The following is an 18128-nucleotide window of genomic DNA, read 5'->3' as shown; positions in this document are numbered from 1 at the left end:
TGTACAACTTCACGATAATGCCAGTTTATGTTGCCACACTTCTTACACGGGCAAAGAATCTTGTTCTCTTGGCTTGCATATTGAAATGCAAAATTTAGAACAGTTTGTACTCCATTTCGATAATCGTTGCTTACCCTTGACAAATTCATCCAAGACCCGTCCATTTCTTAATTCTTGAAGTCTGATGTTCACAATAAATTACACGGGTAAGTTGTTCATTTATAAGTATAAATGAGTTATGTAAGTTATGATATGATATGATATATATTTATGTATTAAGTAAATTATGTAAGTTATGTATTAAGTAAATTATGTAAGTTATGTATTATATAAGTTATGTAAGTTATGTATTATGTAAGTTATGTAAGTTGTGTATTATGTAAGTTATGTAAGTTATGTATTATGTAGGTTATGTAAGTTGTGTAGAATGTAAGTTATGTAAGTTATGTATTATGTGTTATGTGTTATGTAAGTTGTGTATTATGTAAGTTATGTAAGTTATGTAAGTTATGTATTATGTAGGTTATGTAAGTTATGTATTATGTAAGTTATGTTAAGTTATGTAAGTTATATAAGTTATGTAGGTTATGTATTGTGTAAGTTATTATGTAAGTTATGTGTTATGTGGGTTATGTAAGTTATGATATGATAAATATTTATGTATGTAAGTTATGATATGATTGATAAATTTAAGTTATGTAAGTTATGTATTATGTAAGTTTATGTATGTAGGTTATGTAAGTTATGTAATGTATCAATTTAAAAAATATATATAAATTTTAAAAAATATATATTAAAACTATATATAAATATTAATAAGTTATGTAAGTTATGTATTAAAAATTTAAATTATGTAAGTTATGTATTATGTAAATATATTAAAACTATATATAAATATTAATAAGTTATGTAAGTTATGTATTAAAATTTAAATTATGTAAGTTATGTATTATGTAAGTATATCACTTTTATGTATCTTATTTATAATTATTTATAAAATTTAAACATTTATTAGTAATAAATTTGAAATATAGGTTATATATCCTGACCATTATGGGGTTATATATTAAACATTTAAGTTATTTAAGTAATGTAAGTTATAAATTTTAAAATATATATAAATATTAATAAGTTATGTAATTTATGTATTAAAATTGATAATTCATTGACATTCAATCAATTAATCGATCAATTTTTGTATGTAAAAGATTATTAAACATTAACATTCAATCAATTAAACAAATATAAGGTCGATAATTTATTAAATTAGAAGTAAAATTGATAATTCATTGACATAAAATAAAAATCGATAAATTATTCACATTAAACCGAATAAACTAATCGCCCATAATTTATTCAATTACTCAAATATATAAAGTGATTTAAGAATTATATAATAATTTGTCTAATTGTTTTTGCTTGGGTAAATAATACATGGAGAAGTTAGAATCATAATTTAAACCTCAAATTATGTAATAAGCTGCAAAGTTACATGCAAATTGAGCTAGAAACATACAAAGCAAAAATGATAATTAAAATCGATAGCTAGAGGTTTAAAAGCAAAAATCGTAATTAAAACTCCTTTTAAAACTCAAAATAAAAATTAAACTATAAAGCTAAAATATAACCAAATCCAAATTTAAACAATTGGAGATGTTTTTAAAGAAAACTAACTACGGAAACATAGGAATAAATAACTTAAATTTCCTCAATTTAGAAGCAAACTTCTGGAAAAAAAACACAAGTAAAAAATAGAAGTAAACAGAAGATTATTTAACTAAATTTAGATTCAAATCTAAATTTGAATTTTAATTATCACAACAATCAACTTAAATTAAATTAAAATCTTAAATTTGATTCATTTTAACTGAAGTATGGCTTAGCACAGTTGAACATAAAACAACTGGAATCCCCACAAATGAACAAACCAGACTCTGAAAATAATAATACATAAAAACCAATGATGATTGTTAGCAAGCAAACAGGACTCTATATTTCTTCAGAATTACCATATGAAATATCTAATATCAAATTCACTTCATTATTAATATCAAATATTTAACGATTTTGATTTAGATGAAATATCTAATATCAAATTCACATCAAAGATCATTTGACAGTAGCCTAAATTTAGATTCTAAGCAACCATTCTTTTACATCAAAGAACAGTTGACAGTAGCCAAGCCGATGTCTACAGCCTGTCTCCAGTCACAATTTGGGCAAAGCAGCATTCACTCTCATAGCCACAAGATATAATTACATACATATACATTTTTTTTTATAGTGCATTCAACAAACACATGAAGTCATCAAAATAAAATGCTAGAAATATGTTGTAGGCTTCAAAATTTAGCTTGTCCTCAATTGCAAGTTAAAAAAAAAAAATCAAAAAACATAAAAATTAATTTGAACCATTGAAGAGAAAATGCAAAACAAAAAATGGGGAAAGAATCGTTCAACATCAAAGTTAGGTCCTTAATCCAAAGTATTGAGACAAAGCACCACTTGCCATTATTAACTTTTAGGCTAAAACCCTTAGGGACATTAATGACAGGCATGGTCAAAATATGCAAAAAGGGGAGTTAATTTGACTCATTTTTTCTTATTGGTTTTGATTATATATATTCAATCCAAAATTCGCCTAAGCAAATTACTCGTATACTTTTTACCTGCCATTATTGACAGCTAATTTCATACATCATAAAAAAATAATTGTTCAAGTCAATTGGACCGAATATTAATTAAAATATCCATCCCCAATCAGATCAATTAAACTGATAATTGAATTGGTTAAAATAGTTGAAATATTTTTAATAGTTTATTCAATCGAACTGGACAAAGGTTCCATTGAATCGAGAATTATTGGTCTAACTGCTTCAATCACCAACTTGCATTTGGTATCTAAACTTGACATATACAAATTACTTCAATATTCTAACAATGTTATTTTTTATAAGGTAGTAAAATAATCAACGATAATTGAAATGTGACAGATGGCATGAAATTTCATTTTGTATTTTAAATGTTCCTACTTTTAGTTTAGTTTACATTTTAATTTAACATAATGAATTTCTTTTATTTTAGATTTTAAAACTCTTGTTTTCATTTCCAATATCTCTTTTGTTAAGCAAACTGGAGCATATTGTTTGCCAAATTAAGTTTCAGTATCAAAAAAAAAAAAACTTAAGTACCAATTTTAAAAAAATTAAATTCAGACACCAAATAACTAGAAACATTTAATAACCATATGTAATTAGTATTGAACCCTAAACCCCAGAAATGAACAAACCCTAGCATGCATATCCACATACAAAATTAGGGGCTTTAAAACAGTTAAGCAAAAATGATAAAATAAGATTAACCATCGAAAAAGTAATTCCCAAATTTCACTATATACTTTCATTACAAAAAGGCAAAATGGGGGATTAGATGCTTAAAAAGTGACCCTTGCTTTCCCTCATGTTAGAAACTTGAGAACTAGTTGTTGAATATTTGTAAGTTGGATATGTAAAGGTTAAGTCAAAAGGAAAAGAAAAGCAAAACCTTGGAATTTTTAGAGACGAAACTTGATTAAATAATTTTGGGATGGTATTCATCCCTAATTATTTTCGTATGTTTTTACGAATTTGGGGACGGAATTCGTCCTTAAAGCTTTAGGGACGAAATTCATCTTTAATTATGAAGATTATTTTTCATAATTATCCCTAAAAATTTTTAAAAATAGTTTTTAAGAATGCATGTAAGGGATTACTTAAATTGTCTCCAAATCTATTAGGGACATTTTTAATCTTCCCAAAACCCCTAAATTTTGTAGTGAACTATGCCATATAAACTAACTTTCCTTATTTGTTTACAAATTTTTGCCTTGTTTTTTTCCAAGTTTATTGGATGGTGGTTAGAGAGCGAAGATTAAATATTATCTTTTACACGCAAATTAGAGAAAAAAAGAGAAGAAGATGCAGATGCAGATGCAGATGCCAAGATTTAAAGTGCCAGAAGCTTTGGTGACAGAAATTCTATCTAAACTTCCAGTTAAGTCCCTTATTCGTTTCAACTGTGTTTGTAAGTATTGGTGTTCTTCTTTTCAAACTCCTTGTTTCATTTCCAAGCATTATCACAACAACCTTAAAAAAAATAACCTTAATCCCCTTCTCCAGCGATTTGATGGAAATGCCGACATCCCTTATTTCTCTCAACTTTCAGTAGAAAAAGGTGAAAACTTCTTAGTAAAACAAAACATTCGCTTTCCTTTTTTCATTCACGATACCCCCTATGTTTGGGGTGCTCGTCGCGGATTATTTTGTTTACATAGTGCTCTCATGGATGATACGAAGGTTGCCATTTGGAACCCATCAACTAGAGAATTTAAAATCCTTCCTCCATCCTCAGTCCAACGACCTACTTACCCAGGCCTTACTGTTGAAAGCTGGACTGCAATGCAACATGGAGCCAGAAGCATGCTACTATCGAGATCAGCAGCTATCGAGCTCAGCTCACTTTGCTTGGTGCGCACGAATGGTTTTTGGACCAAATGAAGCAACTGGCATTGCTGTTTTGTTTTGTTGTAATTTAGTTCAGTTTAATTGCAACTAGCTTTAATAGTTAGTAAGATTAAGTTAGTGATTAGATAGTGATGTAAAAGCTGATATGTCAGCTCATTTTGTATTTGACTTAAGCTTACATTGGTTGTAAATTAGTGGAGGCAGTTAGATTAGTAGGTAACTGTCAAATGAACAAATTGTAACTCCTTTTATTTTCAAATTTTGAATAAAAAAATGATCAGTTACAACTTTGCTGAGTATTTGATTTTTGTTCATTTTTTGCTTTGCTTTGCTTTTCTTTGCTTCGATTCTTCTTGCTTCAGTCTTGCTAACACTGTATTGTAACTTTGTTTGATGTTTGCTGCTGCCAGTGTTCCAACAAATGGTATCATGAGCCCGAATCTTTGAGAGGCCATTTTTTTTTTGTACTTTGTTGAGTCTAAATCAAAACCATCAGCAAAGCTTAAAATCAGAAAGGATCAAAGCACTTAAAATCAGTTTAGCAGAATGAGTTTCACTCCACCACCTCCACCAGTGTTCACTGGTGAAAACTATCACATTTGGATAGTTAAAATGAAGACTTATCTCCAGGCACATGATCTTTGGAGTGTGATCGAGAATGATGCTGAACCACCTCCATTAAGAGCCAATCCCACCATTGCACAGATGAGGCAACATACTGAGGAGCGAGCCAAGAAGCATAAGGCTATGGCCTGCTTGCAAAATGGAGTCTCTGATGTGATTTTTACTCGCATCATGGCCTGTGACTCACCAAAGGTGCTTGGGAGAAGCTGAAGGAGGAGTTCATGGGGACTGATAAGACAAGGCAACAGCAAGTGATTAACCTCAGGAGAAACTTTGAGAATTTGAGGATGAAGGAGTCTGAGACCATCAAGCAGTACTCAGACAGGATAATGGCCATTGTCAACAGCATTAGGCTCCTGGGAGTGGACTTCACAGAGAGCAGAGTTGTTGAAAAGGTCATTACAACTCTCCCTGAGAAATTTGAGTCAAAAATCTCTTCACTTGAGGACTCGAGGGACTTATCAGCCATTTCATTGTCTGAGCTGATAAACTCCCTGTATGCACTTGAGCAAAGGAGGGCAAATAGGCAGGAGGAGAATCCTGAAGCTGCTTTCCAGGCTAAAGCCAGTGAAGGCTCGAGTGTGAGTGCAAAAGGCAAGAAGCCCTGGCATAATAGAAGGGTCAAGTCAGGAAAAGATGAAGCTAAAAGGGTGTTCCCACCATGTGTTCATTGCAAGAAGACAACACATTCAGAAAAGTATTGCTGGTTTAGGCCAGATATTCAGTGTAGAAAGTGCAAGCAGTTTGGCCATGTGGAGAAGGTGTGCAAGGGCAAACCAATGAAGGCTGCTCTGCAACAAGCTAGACCTGCTGAGGACATTCAAGCTCAGGAGGAGCATGTGTTCACAGCAACTTGCTTTGTTGGCACAACCAAGGCCAGCAATGATTGGCTACTAGACAGTGGTTGCTCACACCATATGGCAGCAGACGAGAAGCTGTTCAAGGGCCTAGACAGAAGCTTCCACTCGAGGATTAGAATTGGAGATGGCAAGCTGATTGAGGCTAAGGGCAAGGGCAAGGTGTCTTTGGTTAGCACTTGGTTCGTGTAATGTCGATCACGATGTGCTTTTGTACCTGATTTAGACCAGAATTTGCTTAGTGTAGGCCAATTAGTTGAAAAGGGCTATACATTAGTTTTCAAGGATGGTTGTTGTACTGTTCAAGACATGAATGGTCTGGAGTTAATCTCAGTCTCTATGACTGATAGATGCTTCATGTTGGATGTTAGCCAAGTAGAAAGAAAGGCATACACCAGCCTTGCTGATAACACTGATTTGTGGCATAAGAGACTAGGCCATGCCAATTTTAGATCTCTTGATTTGCTACATAGGCTGAATTTAGTTGATGACATTTCAAAAATTGAGGTTAATGGGAATGTTTGTGAGGTTTGTCAGCTTGGTAAGCAAGCTAGACTACCTTTCCTCGCCGACAAGGCTTGGAGAGCTCAAAACAAGCTCGAATTGGTGCACTCTGATGTTTGTGGCCCTATGAGAACACCCTCAATCAGTGAGAACAGATACTTTGCCCTGTTTATAGATGATTTAACAAGGTTGTGCTGGGTCTACTTCTTGAAGCTAAAGTCAGAAGTGTTTGAAGCCTTCTGCAAATTCAAGGCTTATGCTGAAAATCAGTCAGGCTGCAAAATTAGAGCCTTGAGGACTGATAATGGCTCTGAATATGTGTCTGAGAGATTTCAGAAGCTTTGTGACAGTGCTGGGATTCACCATCAGCTCACAACAGTCTATACTCCTCAACAGAATGGAGTCTGTGAGAGAAAGAATAGGACTGTGCTGAACATGGCCAGATGCCTCTTGTTTCAAGGTAAGCTTCCAAGCCAGTTTTTAATGAGGCGGCCAACACCTCAGTGTATCTGCTCAACAGACTGCCAACTCGAGCAGTCAAGGATAAAACTCCTTTTGAAGCTTGGCATGGAGTCAAACCTGTGGTAACACACTTAAAAGTGTTTGGCTGTGTATGTTATGCACTTATTCCAGTAGAGAAAAGGACCAAGCTTGAGAGCAGAGCAACTCCAGGAATCTTTGTTGGCTACAGCAGCAACAAGAAGGGCTATAGAGTGTATGATCCTACAGAAAGAAGGTCTTAGTCAATGTGGATGTAAAGTTTGATGAGGAAAAGTGTGGAATTGGAATGGTGTTGAAGTCGACATGTCCGAAATGGACCAGTTGAACTTGGTTCTTGAACCCATAGAAGAGGGACCAGGAGAAGATGTTGTAGATGACATACCAGTGAGGGGCACTAGAACTTTGGCTGATGTCTATCAGAGGTGCAATGTTGCTGTGATTGAACCTTCAGACTTTGAAGAGGTCGCTAAGAATGTAAGTGGATGAAAGCTATGGAAGCCGAGTTGGAAATGATCAACAAAAATCGACTTGGGAGTTGGTGAGCGACTGAACACAAGAGGGTCATAGGAGTTAAATGGGTGTACCGGGCCAAGTACAATGCTGATGGCTCATCGAACAAGCACAAGGCCAGCTTGTGGTGAAGGGCTACTGATCAAGCAAGATGGTGTTGACTACCTAGAGACTTTTGCTCCAAAGTGGCAAGATCGATACAATTAAGTCATTGTTTGCTTTAGCATTTCGTAAGCGATGGAGAGTTCACCAACCGGATGTCAAATCAGCATTTCGAATGGTTTTCTCAAGGAAGAGATCTTCATCGAGCAACTGAAGGTTTTGAAGTTGTTGGACATGAAGACAAAGTGTACAAGTTGAGAAAGGCCTCTATGGTCTCAAACAGCACCAAGGGCCCGGTATGACAGAGTTGATGCTTACGACCAATCTTGAATTTGTGAAGAGTCTTAGTGAACCTACCCAGTATGTTAAAAGGTCGAACATGAAACCTTGCTGATTGTCTCCTTGTATGTAGATGATTTGCTTGTGACAGGAGCAAAGTTGAGCTCATTGATGAGTTCAAGGTCCAAATGCGACAAGTGTTTGAGATGATGATTTGGGGATCATGACTTACTTCCTTGGCATGGAAGTGCACCATCGATCGAGGTATCTTCATCACCAACACTCATTTGCTTTGAAGATCCTAGACAAATTTTGCATGCATAATCAGAAGCGGCCAAGACACCAATGGCTCAAGGAGAAAAGTCGACTAGCGTAGTGATAAGCAGAGGGTTGATGAGAGGCACTATCGAAGCCTAGTTGGTTGTCTGTTGTATCTAATAAAGAACCGTGCCGTACATCATGTTTGGTGTCACTGTTATCGAGATTCATGCATTGTTGCAATGAAGCACATTTGAAAGCAAAGAAAGAGGGTCCTTAGATACATCAAGGGCAATCGCTAGTTTTGGTGTAATGTTTGAAAGTGGGAACCAACTGAAACTAGAAGGCTACTCGACAAAGGATCAAGGCAGATCCCTTGATGACATGAAGAGTACCTCGGGATACTTCTTTACACTTGGATCGGGATGTTTTCTTGGAGTTCAAAAAGCAAAGAACTGTTGTTTCATCCACACCAAGCAGAGTACATTGTTTGCAAGAGAGCGATTAATCGAGCCATTTGGCTAAGGAAGCGCTTCATGACCTTAATGAAACTCAAGATGAAGCAATCGAAATTTGGGTGGATAATCATCTCTAGCTGCAATAGCCAAGAACCCGTGTTCCATGGTAAGACTAAGCATTTTAAAATCAAACGCATTTTGTTAGAGAGGTGAACAAGCAAAGGAAGTCAGCCTTGTGCATTGTAGCTCAGGGGCACAATTGGCTGACATAATGACCAAACCCTTAGGGTCGCTCGATTTGAATCTTTGAGAAGTGCAATTGGAATGTGTTGCATATAGTCCAAGGAGGAGTGTTGAAAGCTGGACTGCAATGCAACATGGAGCCAGAAGCATGCTACTATCGAGATCGCAGACTATCGAGCTCACTCACTTTGCTTGGTGCGCACGAATGGTTTTTGGACCAAATGAAGCAACCGGCATTGCTGTTTTGTTTTGTTGTAATTTAGTTCAGTTTAATTGCAACTAGCTTTAATAGTTAGTAAGATTAAGTTAGTGATTAGATAGTGATGTAAAAGCTGATATGTCACTCATTTTGTATTTGACTTAAGCTTACATTGGTTGTAAATTAGTGGAGGCGTTAGATTAGTAGGTAATCGTCAAATGAACAAATTGTAACTCCTTTTATTTTCAAATTTTGAATAAAAAAATGATCGCCATAACTTTCTTTGAGTATTTGATTTTGTTCATTTTTGCTTTGCTTTGCTTTTCTTTGCTTCGATTCTTCTTGCTTCAGTCTTGCTAACACTGTATTGTAACTTTGTTTGATGTTTGCTGCTGCCAGTGTTCCAACACTTACCTGTAAGCATGTTTTTTTTTGACTGCGGTGCTTTCGAGTTTGATTTTAAAACTGATGACTACAAATTCATACGATTTGTTACTCTTTGTTATGTTGATAGTGAATGTGGAATTGAAAGTCCTGATGTGTCCCAAGTTGAGTTGTATTCTCTTAAATGCGATTCTTGGAAGGAAATTCCATCTCCTAATTATAGTCCATTAGATTATTGTTTGAGTAATAATTGCTTAGATGGAATTTGTTATTGGATAATAGCAACGGGGAACTCTCCTTATGAAAAAGTAATGATTCTTTCATTTGACATGGCTAATGAGAAGTTTTCGGTTTCACCTATCCTTGAATTTGTCGGGTTTTTCTCAAAAACCAATATTAGCGTATTGGTGTTTAATGGATCAATTGGTGTTCTTGTTTACCCGGTGGAAGGAATTGACAAGTCTTTTGATTTATGGGTTATGAATGGAGAAGAATGGACTAAACAATTCAGTATTGAATCTATTCCTGGAGTTGTCGACCCATTGGGGTTTTGGAAAAATAATGAACTATTTCTTTTAAATTCAAATTATGAAGTAGTCTTGTTTGATCCCTTCACCCAAGAGCTTAAGGTGCTTGGGATCAATTCTTACCTGGATCATCATCGAGAGTATGTCTCCCTCTTTTTTTACGTTGAGAGCCTGGTTTCAATCAGTGGAATACAAGAGCATAAGGATCATATAATACGACAACTAGTTGGAGATGCATCGAAGAATTTAAATAGAAATATAGATCAAGTAGATACTAAATATGATGATGGAAAGGGAAGTTGCACATAAATGTGTAAGACCTAATGAGCATTTTTCTCTTGATGTGCACTTTATGTTGACTACAATCACTTGTGAGCTTCTTAACATTTGGTTTATATGTTTAAGATGTTATCCTTTTCAACTTTTCAAGCACCCTTGCTTTCTTTATCAAAGGATTGACTGATGTAGTCAATTGAAAAACCCTTTTGATGATAATTTTTATTGAAAAAATGCTTATATACAACGAAACATTACATTTGATAATGAAACAATTAGTTTCTTATATTTTCGTTGGATTTATTCCTTGAACTTTAGCATTTGATACAATATCAAGAAAGTATCTTTGAACTTTAATATTGCTTCAGTAAACAATACTGCTGATATTTGATATCATATTTTCAAAAATTACATCTTAGTCCATCAAAATCATCCTTTGTAATTTTCCTGATTTTGGTGTGCCACTGATCTGATTTGCGTAACTTTTTTGTAAAACTGACACTCTCAAATTTCAAGTGTTTTGGTTTATCACCATAATGCCAATTTGGATATGTTGTTGTTGGTTTTCACAGAGAACTAACAGAAACAAAGAAAAATAAGAATGAAAGGGATGATTGAATTTATTAACCCAGCAGCTCTTATATACATGCGTAAAGTAACAACCTCAACAGAAATTTAAACTCCTACTACTACTAAGAAGCTAACAATTCTCCCTAGGATTAATAAAACTTTTACAGCTCTTAAGACACTAACATTCTCCTCCAGACTTAAATGCTGCAGATGCCTAAGAAATTTAAATCGACTAACATAAAAAATTTTGTACAAATATCTGACATCTCATCCTTTGACCTGCAATCAACTAGTTTCTTCATTATTCGCTTTCCATGAATTCCTTCTTTACTAGTACTGCTTCAAGAGCTACCTCCAATTGTTTCCTGACCTTGAATTCCATCTTTAGTACATCCAAATCCAAATTCCACAATTCAAAAACATCACCAGCTACTCTAGAAAAGTCATGGGAGTGGCCAGATTACCACCCCTTCCTCCAAGGTCTTGTGTTGTCACCATTTATGATTTGAATAATAGATCTTCTCGCTACCAATAATTCCTTTTCCAACTTCACATTTTGAACTGAAAGCCTGATTATCTCACCAACTAGATTCTTAAACCCAACAGTAGTTACAAATGTCAATTCTTTCGCATATGAAATTTCTTCAGTCAATTTTTTATTTTTAAAACATAACACATTGTTCTCTTCTGAAAGTTGCACCTGATTCAATTTTAGACTTTCACTCTCGATCTCCTCAGATTTAACCCAAAAAAATATATTCGATTCGGATTCCATCTTGATCGACTCAATTTGAAAAAATTTCAAATTGAGTTAAGATGATAAAATATAATTCGTCAACTCGATTAACTCGAAACTTTTCCATTCGATTTGATTTGATCGAACGTTCACCCCTAGTCAGGCATACATAATCCAGCAACCACTCAAGACTAAGCTATGTCAGAAGTGAATAAATCTATAAACGGATTCGAGATCTATTCTACTTAGGTTCTCCCCGATTTACTGTCAATGCAGTCAATCATAGCTATACATTTATCTTTTAGGAGTCATTCAATCCGATGCTCAAGACAAAAGATCTCTCATATTAAACTTAATAGATAACATATAAGTTTTTCAACTAGTTTGCTAAATTTTTGTTAGAGAGAGAGAGTCGTTTTACTAACTTACCTCATTTGTTTAAACATTTTGCTATGAATTATAAATATCATATGAAACTGATTTTCCTACAATATCAATTTGCCTTGTTTTTTTCCAAGTTTATTGGATTGTGGTTAGTGAACGAGGAGTAAATATTATCTTTTACACGAAAATAAGGAAATTTTTTTCAAAAATGCATGTAAATAATGTATTAAATACTTTCCTTTTATGTTTTTTTTTTCTTCAAGGTTAAGGTTGCCACTACAGATGACTCCTAACTTTTAGGAAAATATAGTTACCATAGATGCAGATGCCAAGATTTGAAGTGCCAGAAGCTTTGGTTATGGAAATTCTGTGTAAAGTTCCAGTTAAGTCCCTTCTTCGTTTCAACTGTCTCTGTAAGTATTGGTGTTCTTCTTTTCAAACTCCTCGTTTCATTTCCAAGCATTATCACAACAACCTTAAAAACAACCTTAACCCCGTTCTCCAACGATTTGATGCCAATGCCAACATCCCTTATTTCTCTCAACTTTCAGTTGAAAAAGATGAAAACTTTTTAGTAAAACAAAACATTTGCTTTCCTTTTTTTATGCACGATACCCCCTATGTTTGGGGTGCTCGTCACGGATTATTTTGTTTACATAGTCCTTGCATGGATGATACGGAGGTTGCCATTTGGAACCCATCAGGTAGAGAATTTAAAATCCTTCCTCCATCCTCAGTCCAACGCCTTACCTACCCAGGCCTTACTTGTGACTTTGTTCATTTTGACTGCGGTGCTTTCGAGTTTGATTCTAAAACTGATGACTACAAAATTATACGATTTGTTACTCTTTCTTTTGTTGATAGTGAATGTGAAACTTCAAGTGGTGATGGTATGTCCCAAGTTGAGTTGTACTCTCTTAAATGTGATTCTTGGAAGGAAATTCCATCTCCTAATTATAGACCATTCGATTTATATTTCAGTAATAATTACTTAGATGGATTTTTTTTTGCAAACATTAACGGGGAACACTCCTTATGAAAAACATTTGATTCTTTCATTTGACATAGCTAATGGGAAGTTTTCGGTTTGACCTATCCTAGAATTTGTTGGGTTTTATCCACAAAACGATATCTTCGAGGCATTGGTGTTTATTGGATCTCTTGGTGTTATTACTTACACAGTGGAAAGAATTGACATGTCATTTGATTTATGGGTTATGAATGGAGAAGTATGGACTAAGCAATTCGGTATTGAATCTATTCCTGGAGTTGTCAAACCATTACGGTTTTGGAAAAATGGTGAAATGTTTCTTTTAAAGATAAATTATGAAGTAGTCTTATTTGATCCCTCCACCCAAGAACTTAAGGTGCTTGGGATGAACACTTACCTGGATCATCATCGAGAGTACGTCTCTCTTTTTTTTTTTAATTCCAATCAATGGAATACAAGAGCATATGAGTCATATAATACGTCAACTAATTAAAGATGGATCAAATAAATACTGAATGTAATCTTTCCTAGTTTATATACATAATTATCATAATGATTTTACAACTTTCCAAGCTCTCTTGCTTTTTTATCAAAGGATGGACTGATGTAGTCAATTAAAAACCCTTTTGATGATAATTTTATTGAAATTAGTTTAATATATTTAAAATGCTTATATACAAGGAAACATTACCTTTATAAGTTCTTCCTTTTACATTTGATAATGCAACAATTAGTTTCTTATGAATTAATTCTTCTAACGATTGCCCTTCAATTTCTGCAAGACTTCCAGTTGCATATACATCACAAAAATATTAAAAATAATAATAACAAATTTTTATTAAACCTGAATTAAACACTAAAAGTTAACATTTTTATTTTTGGACACCAAAACATAAATTTTTGTCAAATATAGGTGTACCAGATTAGACCAAAATAACATAGGTACACCTTAGAAAAAAGTGTCAAATCCTGGTTCCAAGTGATATATCAAGTCAAAATTAAATATTCAAACATGATTTATTTGAAGATAAATATTTCTAAAATTTCTCAAGTATTCATTTGAACTTTTTCAAAAATTTTAAAGTTAGCAATTAGATTTCATATGTGCTTTCTAGTAAGCATAATTGTCAACCTCTAACTTTGGAGTACAAGATGTAAAAGGACCTCCCAAAGCTCGAATCTAGCAACACCAAGGATCTCCACTAGCTATGTTAAGTGGTAGACTCTTATACCAATTGTTAAAATGAAATTGAGATAAGTTACGTTCTTGAAGTAGTGACAAGGGAGTGGGCACTCCTCAACATTGCAGTTGAAACAATAAACACAAACATGAGACAAAGTTTGATTTCCCTATATTTTCAGACCCTACCTCAATGAGAAGTATCTATTATATTAAAACTTTTACACAATGATCCTAAATCTATCACACACTCATGACAATTTCCTCACTTGTATCTTTGAAGACTAGAACTCTCACTACTAAATTTACCTTGTGAATTTAACTTGTAAAACCAGAATATAAAAGGTTTTACTAGCAAATTGCAAAGCGAAGTTCCTCACTTGATCAGACTTAGTGCTCTAAATTATAAGTACATAAATATATACAAGCCTTTTAATTATATAGAGTTGTTTGAGACTTGCTAACATAGAAACGATTTATCACAATCCCTACTAAACAACATATTAACTAGGGAAATATAATATAATAAGAAGAAGCAAGGTAAATAAGGATTCTTGGAAACCAAGACTTCAACGATCTAATACAACTTCCTTGATTTAAGGGATTAGATAAGGGTGATTCGATCTAATCCAATTCTCCAAATAAGTTTCCCCAAGTGATATGACCTTCATTAATGGGCTAGACATTGACACATAAATAATTATTAATTTTAATAATTTTAAATAAATAAAATTTAAAATCTTAAGTATCTTTGAAATGGCTAGATAAATTTAATTATCACAAAGATAAATAACATTATCATAAATATAAATATCATTTCAATATCATAAAGAATATTTATCTTAATATTTAAATTTTTATCATTAGATTTTTGAAAATTTTACAATTTAATTTAATTTTTTATTTCATTAAACTTCAAAATTATCATAAAATATGTACTATTTAATTTAAATTTAAGATGACGACATATATAGTTATTTTATTTTAACAAATCTATATAAATGTCCACAAGTATGGTTTAAAATAAAGTGGAAAGGAATATAAAGTTGGGGAAAAAGTGAATATTGTAAAATCCACATGAAAGATGAAATTTGTGTTGTTGAAGTCTACCATAACATATGAGGACTACAATGAATTGTTTTAATGTATTTTGGAGTTGAAAAAATCCACAAAAAAGAAGATTAAATTAAAAAAGAAATTGTTAATTGGCACATGGTTAAGCATTATTTTTTCCTTCTTTTGGAACCCAGTTTGAGCTTTGCTCAAAGATGGATGCATCCATTAATTGAGCTAAATAAGAACAGCCCATGCAGTGTGTATGGGGCCATAAATTTTACAATTAATATTTTAGAAAAGTGTACAACTTATATAATCACATGGTTTACCGAAACCTGTCTGCATTAGATATAGCAACAACATTAATTGTTTCTTGTCACATGGTTTACTGAAAGGGAAAGAAAACAATAGTCATCATCCCCATTCTCAACTATAAAAACCCTTGCATAATGGAGGTTCAGCATTGTGCAAAAGCTATCACTTAAACAATAATGGCTTATCTTCGACCATTGATTTTCTTTATTATGGCTGCTCTTGCAATATTCATGCTTATTTCTCCCTCCCATTCCTCTTTAGATAATGTTAATGACAAGGTTACTGTGTCACTGTACTATGAAACAAGTTTATGTCCACGTTGTGCCTCCTTTATCTCCAATGACCTCGTCAAGGTCTTCCACACTGACCTCCATACCATTATCAATCTAAGGATGAGTTTGGATGGGCGGTGCGTTTACCTGCGGTTAGTGTAAAAACAACGGTGGCGGTGAGATTAGATACTGTAGTGATACTGTAGCGTGAGACAAAAAGTAATCTAAACGCACCGCACCGCACCCAATCGCCCATCCACCCACCCTAAGATTGGTCCCTTGGAGCAATGCTGAAATCCATTGCTAGGTTTCCAACTCCATTCTTCATTTTAATATATTTTCATTATTAACTAATGAAGTTCAATTTCTTTCTTCTACTGTAACTAATTATAGTTTATGCAACAATGTGCACCATGGAGAAGAAGAATGCCACTTAAACACTATACATAGTTGTGTCATCCATTTCTGGCCTGATGTGGTAACTTCTATTAGCCATAAGTATTTGTACTCGTCTCCAACTCGTGTTTAATTACTCTACTGTGGTGCAGAAAGAACACTTGGAATTCATTGGCTGCACAGAGCAACAAAGCTTAAAGGGGGGGCCCGTTGAAGCACTGTGGAAAAATTGCAGTGAAAAGCTGAGATTGAATGATGTTGGAACATTGGCAGCAGCAAAAGAAGAGAACAGAGAGCACAGAACAATGAAGCAAGATGCAAGAAGCATTTTTACTTGCTCACAAATGTGCAGCAAGGAAGCTTATGGCTGATAGCTCATTCAGCTCATTCATTCAACTAGAAAAACAATACATTTATAGTCAAATACATCACCAAATACTACCTACTATCACTAAGGAGCCTAGTAACTTGATAAACATTGTTTGTACACGTAAACAAGCCACCTAAGCTAGTCATTCAACACCTAATGCATCAAGTTGTCATCAACTTGTTCATTTTCAACTAGTTTAATTAGAATGAAACTAAAGAGAAAACCTTGCTGTTACAGCAAGCATACGTGCTGCAACATGTCATCAAGCTGTATGCAGTTCAACCAAAAAATGTAACAGCAGCATGGTTGGCCAATTTCCAACAAATGAGGAGATAATCAACAAATGCTATACTACTGGATTTGGATATAAGGTTGGTTGCATGTCTTATTATTTAATTAACACTTCTCCTTAGCTTTTTCTAACATTGAATTTCCAAATTAATAAAATGCAGCTTCTGCTGCAATATGCTAACGAGTGAATATGTGACATGGGTGGTGGTGAATCATCAGCCACTCAGACAAGTGAGTTTGTTTATTTCTCTCTATTGGTGTGACTGTGAAGTAAAATTTTGTGACAAGTAACTTCAATATTTATTTCATGGTTGCAGGACTTTGAAAATTTTGTGAAATATGTGTGCCAAGCTTATAAAGGAGATCATAAACCAGCTGCTTGCAAAGCACAAGCATCCAATCTCAGCCCAACCATCTATGCATGTAATATCTATATATGGAGTAGTTTTCTTTTGATTTGTAAATTTGTAAAAATGCATTGTATCATTTTTCATTATGGGTAGCATTTGCAGTACCCCAACCGCCAGTAATTCAAGTGGTAGACTTCTACAAGTTGGCACTTCAGTGGCCTCCCTCTGTTTGTAGCTCTACTCTCAACTGTAAACTCCCAATCCCAACTGAATTCAAAATACATGGAATTTGGGCGCAAGACGCTCGTGACACGCTGGTGCCCCCATATGATACACATCATCCCTACACCAATCCACAACCTATGACATCACAATCAGATCTCAGAGTATGCATACATACATTCTTCGCTTGAAACTATTAAGTAATTTATATGTAATCTAATCAATTTTTTTGTTTCTTATTTAAAAGCAATTGTTGATAAGCGATGTAGCTCTTTGGAACCAATTGCCCACACTATGGCCGAAGTTGACATCGACAGGGTCAGACATTGGGTTTTGGTTCAAGGAATGGATGAAACATGGCACATGTTCCGACTTTGCACATCATCCTCTGTCATACTTCCAATCGGCCATACAACTTAGGACAAATTTAAATTCAGGTATATCGAATAAATTGTTTTTATTTTCCCTTCACATTCCTATTTGTTTAATATACTTTATTGTCTCTTATTTGTTTTAATGAATTTTGGGATTTAGCTATGGGACTCACACGTGGATCCACCTATACGGTTCGATAAGTTGCGGACATAGCTTTCCGACTTATAGGAGCATCTCTACAAATTTCATGCAGTAAACACAGAAGAGCTAGAGTTCTACTACTTGGGGAGATGTTTATCTGTTATGGAAGACCGAGGCCATCCCATAACTTTGGAACTCCCCAAAATTGTTCCAGCTTATTTTACGGCCTGTGCAGTAGTGGAGCCGATCCCATAG

At 34.1% G+C, this 18128-nt stretch overlaps 1 protein-coding gene across 1 annotated transcript; it reads left to right on the top strand.

The window, feature by feature from the left end:
- Window positions 1-16982: 16982 nt before the first annotated feature.
- On the top strand, window positions 16983-18128 carry LOC105778531 (ribonuclease MC). The gene is made up of 4 exons (XM_052622559.1): window positions 16983-17016; window positions 17289-17521; window positions 17605-17794; window positions 17986-18128. The coding sequence occupies exons 1-4, from the start codon at window positions 16983-16985 to the stop codon at window positions 18126-18128; spliced, it is 600 nt and encodes a 199-aa protein (XP_052478519.1).

The sequence above is a fragment of the Gossypium raimondii genome, chromosome 10 (assembly GCF_025698545.1).
Source record: "Gossypium raimondii isolate GPD5lz chromosome 10, ASM2569854v1, whole genome shotgun sequence".
NCBI lineage: Eukaryota > Viridiplantae > Streptophyta > Magnoliopsida > Malvales > Malvaceae > Gossypium > Gossypium raimondii.
This window is presented reverse-complemented; position numbering and strand designations above follow the sequence as displayed.

What these genes read in the sequence shown, in the direction of transcription:
- LOC105778531 (XM_052622559.1), top strand. Translation starts at nt 16,983, where the DNA reads ATGGGTGGTGGTGAATCATCAGCCACTCAGACAA. An exon ending in CATCACAATCAGATCTCAGA is followed by an intron (nt 17,522 to 17,604) that starts GTATGCATACAT and finishes CTTATTTAAAAG; the next exon opens with CAATTGTTGATAAGCGATGT. An exon ending in TAGGACAAATTTAAATTCAG is followed by an intron (nt 17,795 to 17,985) that starts GTATATCGAATA and finishes AATTTCATGCAG; the next exon opens with TAAACACAGAAGAGCTAGAG.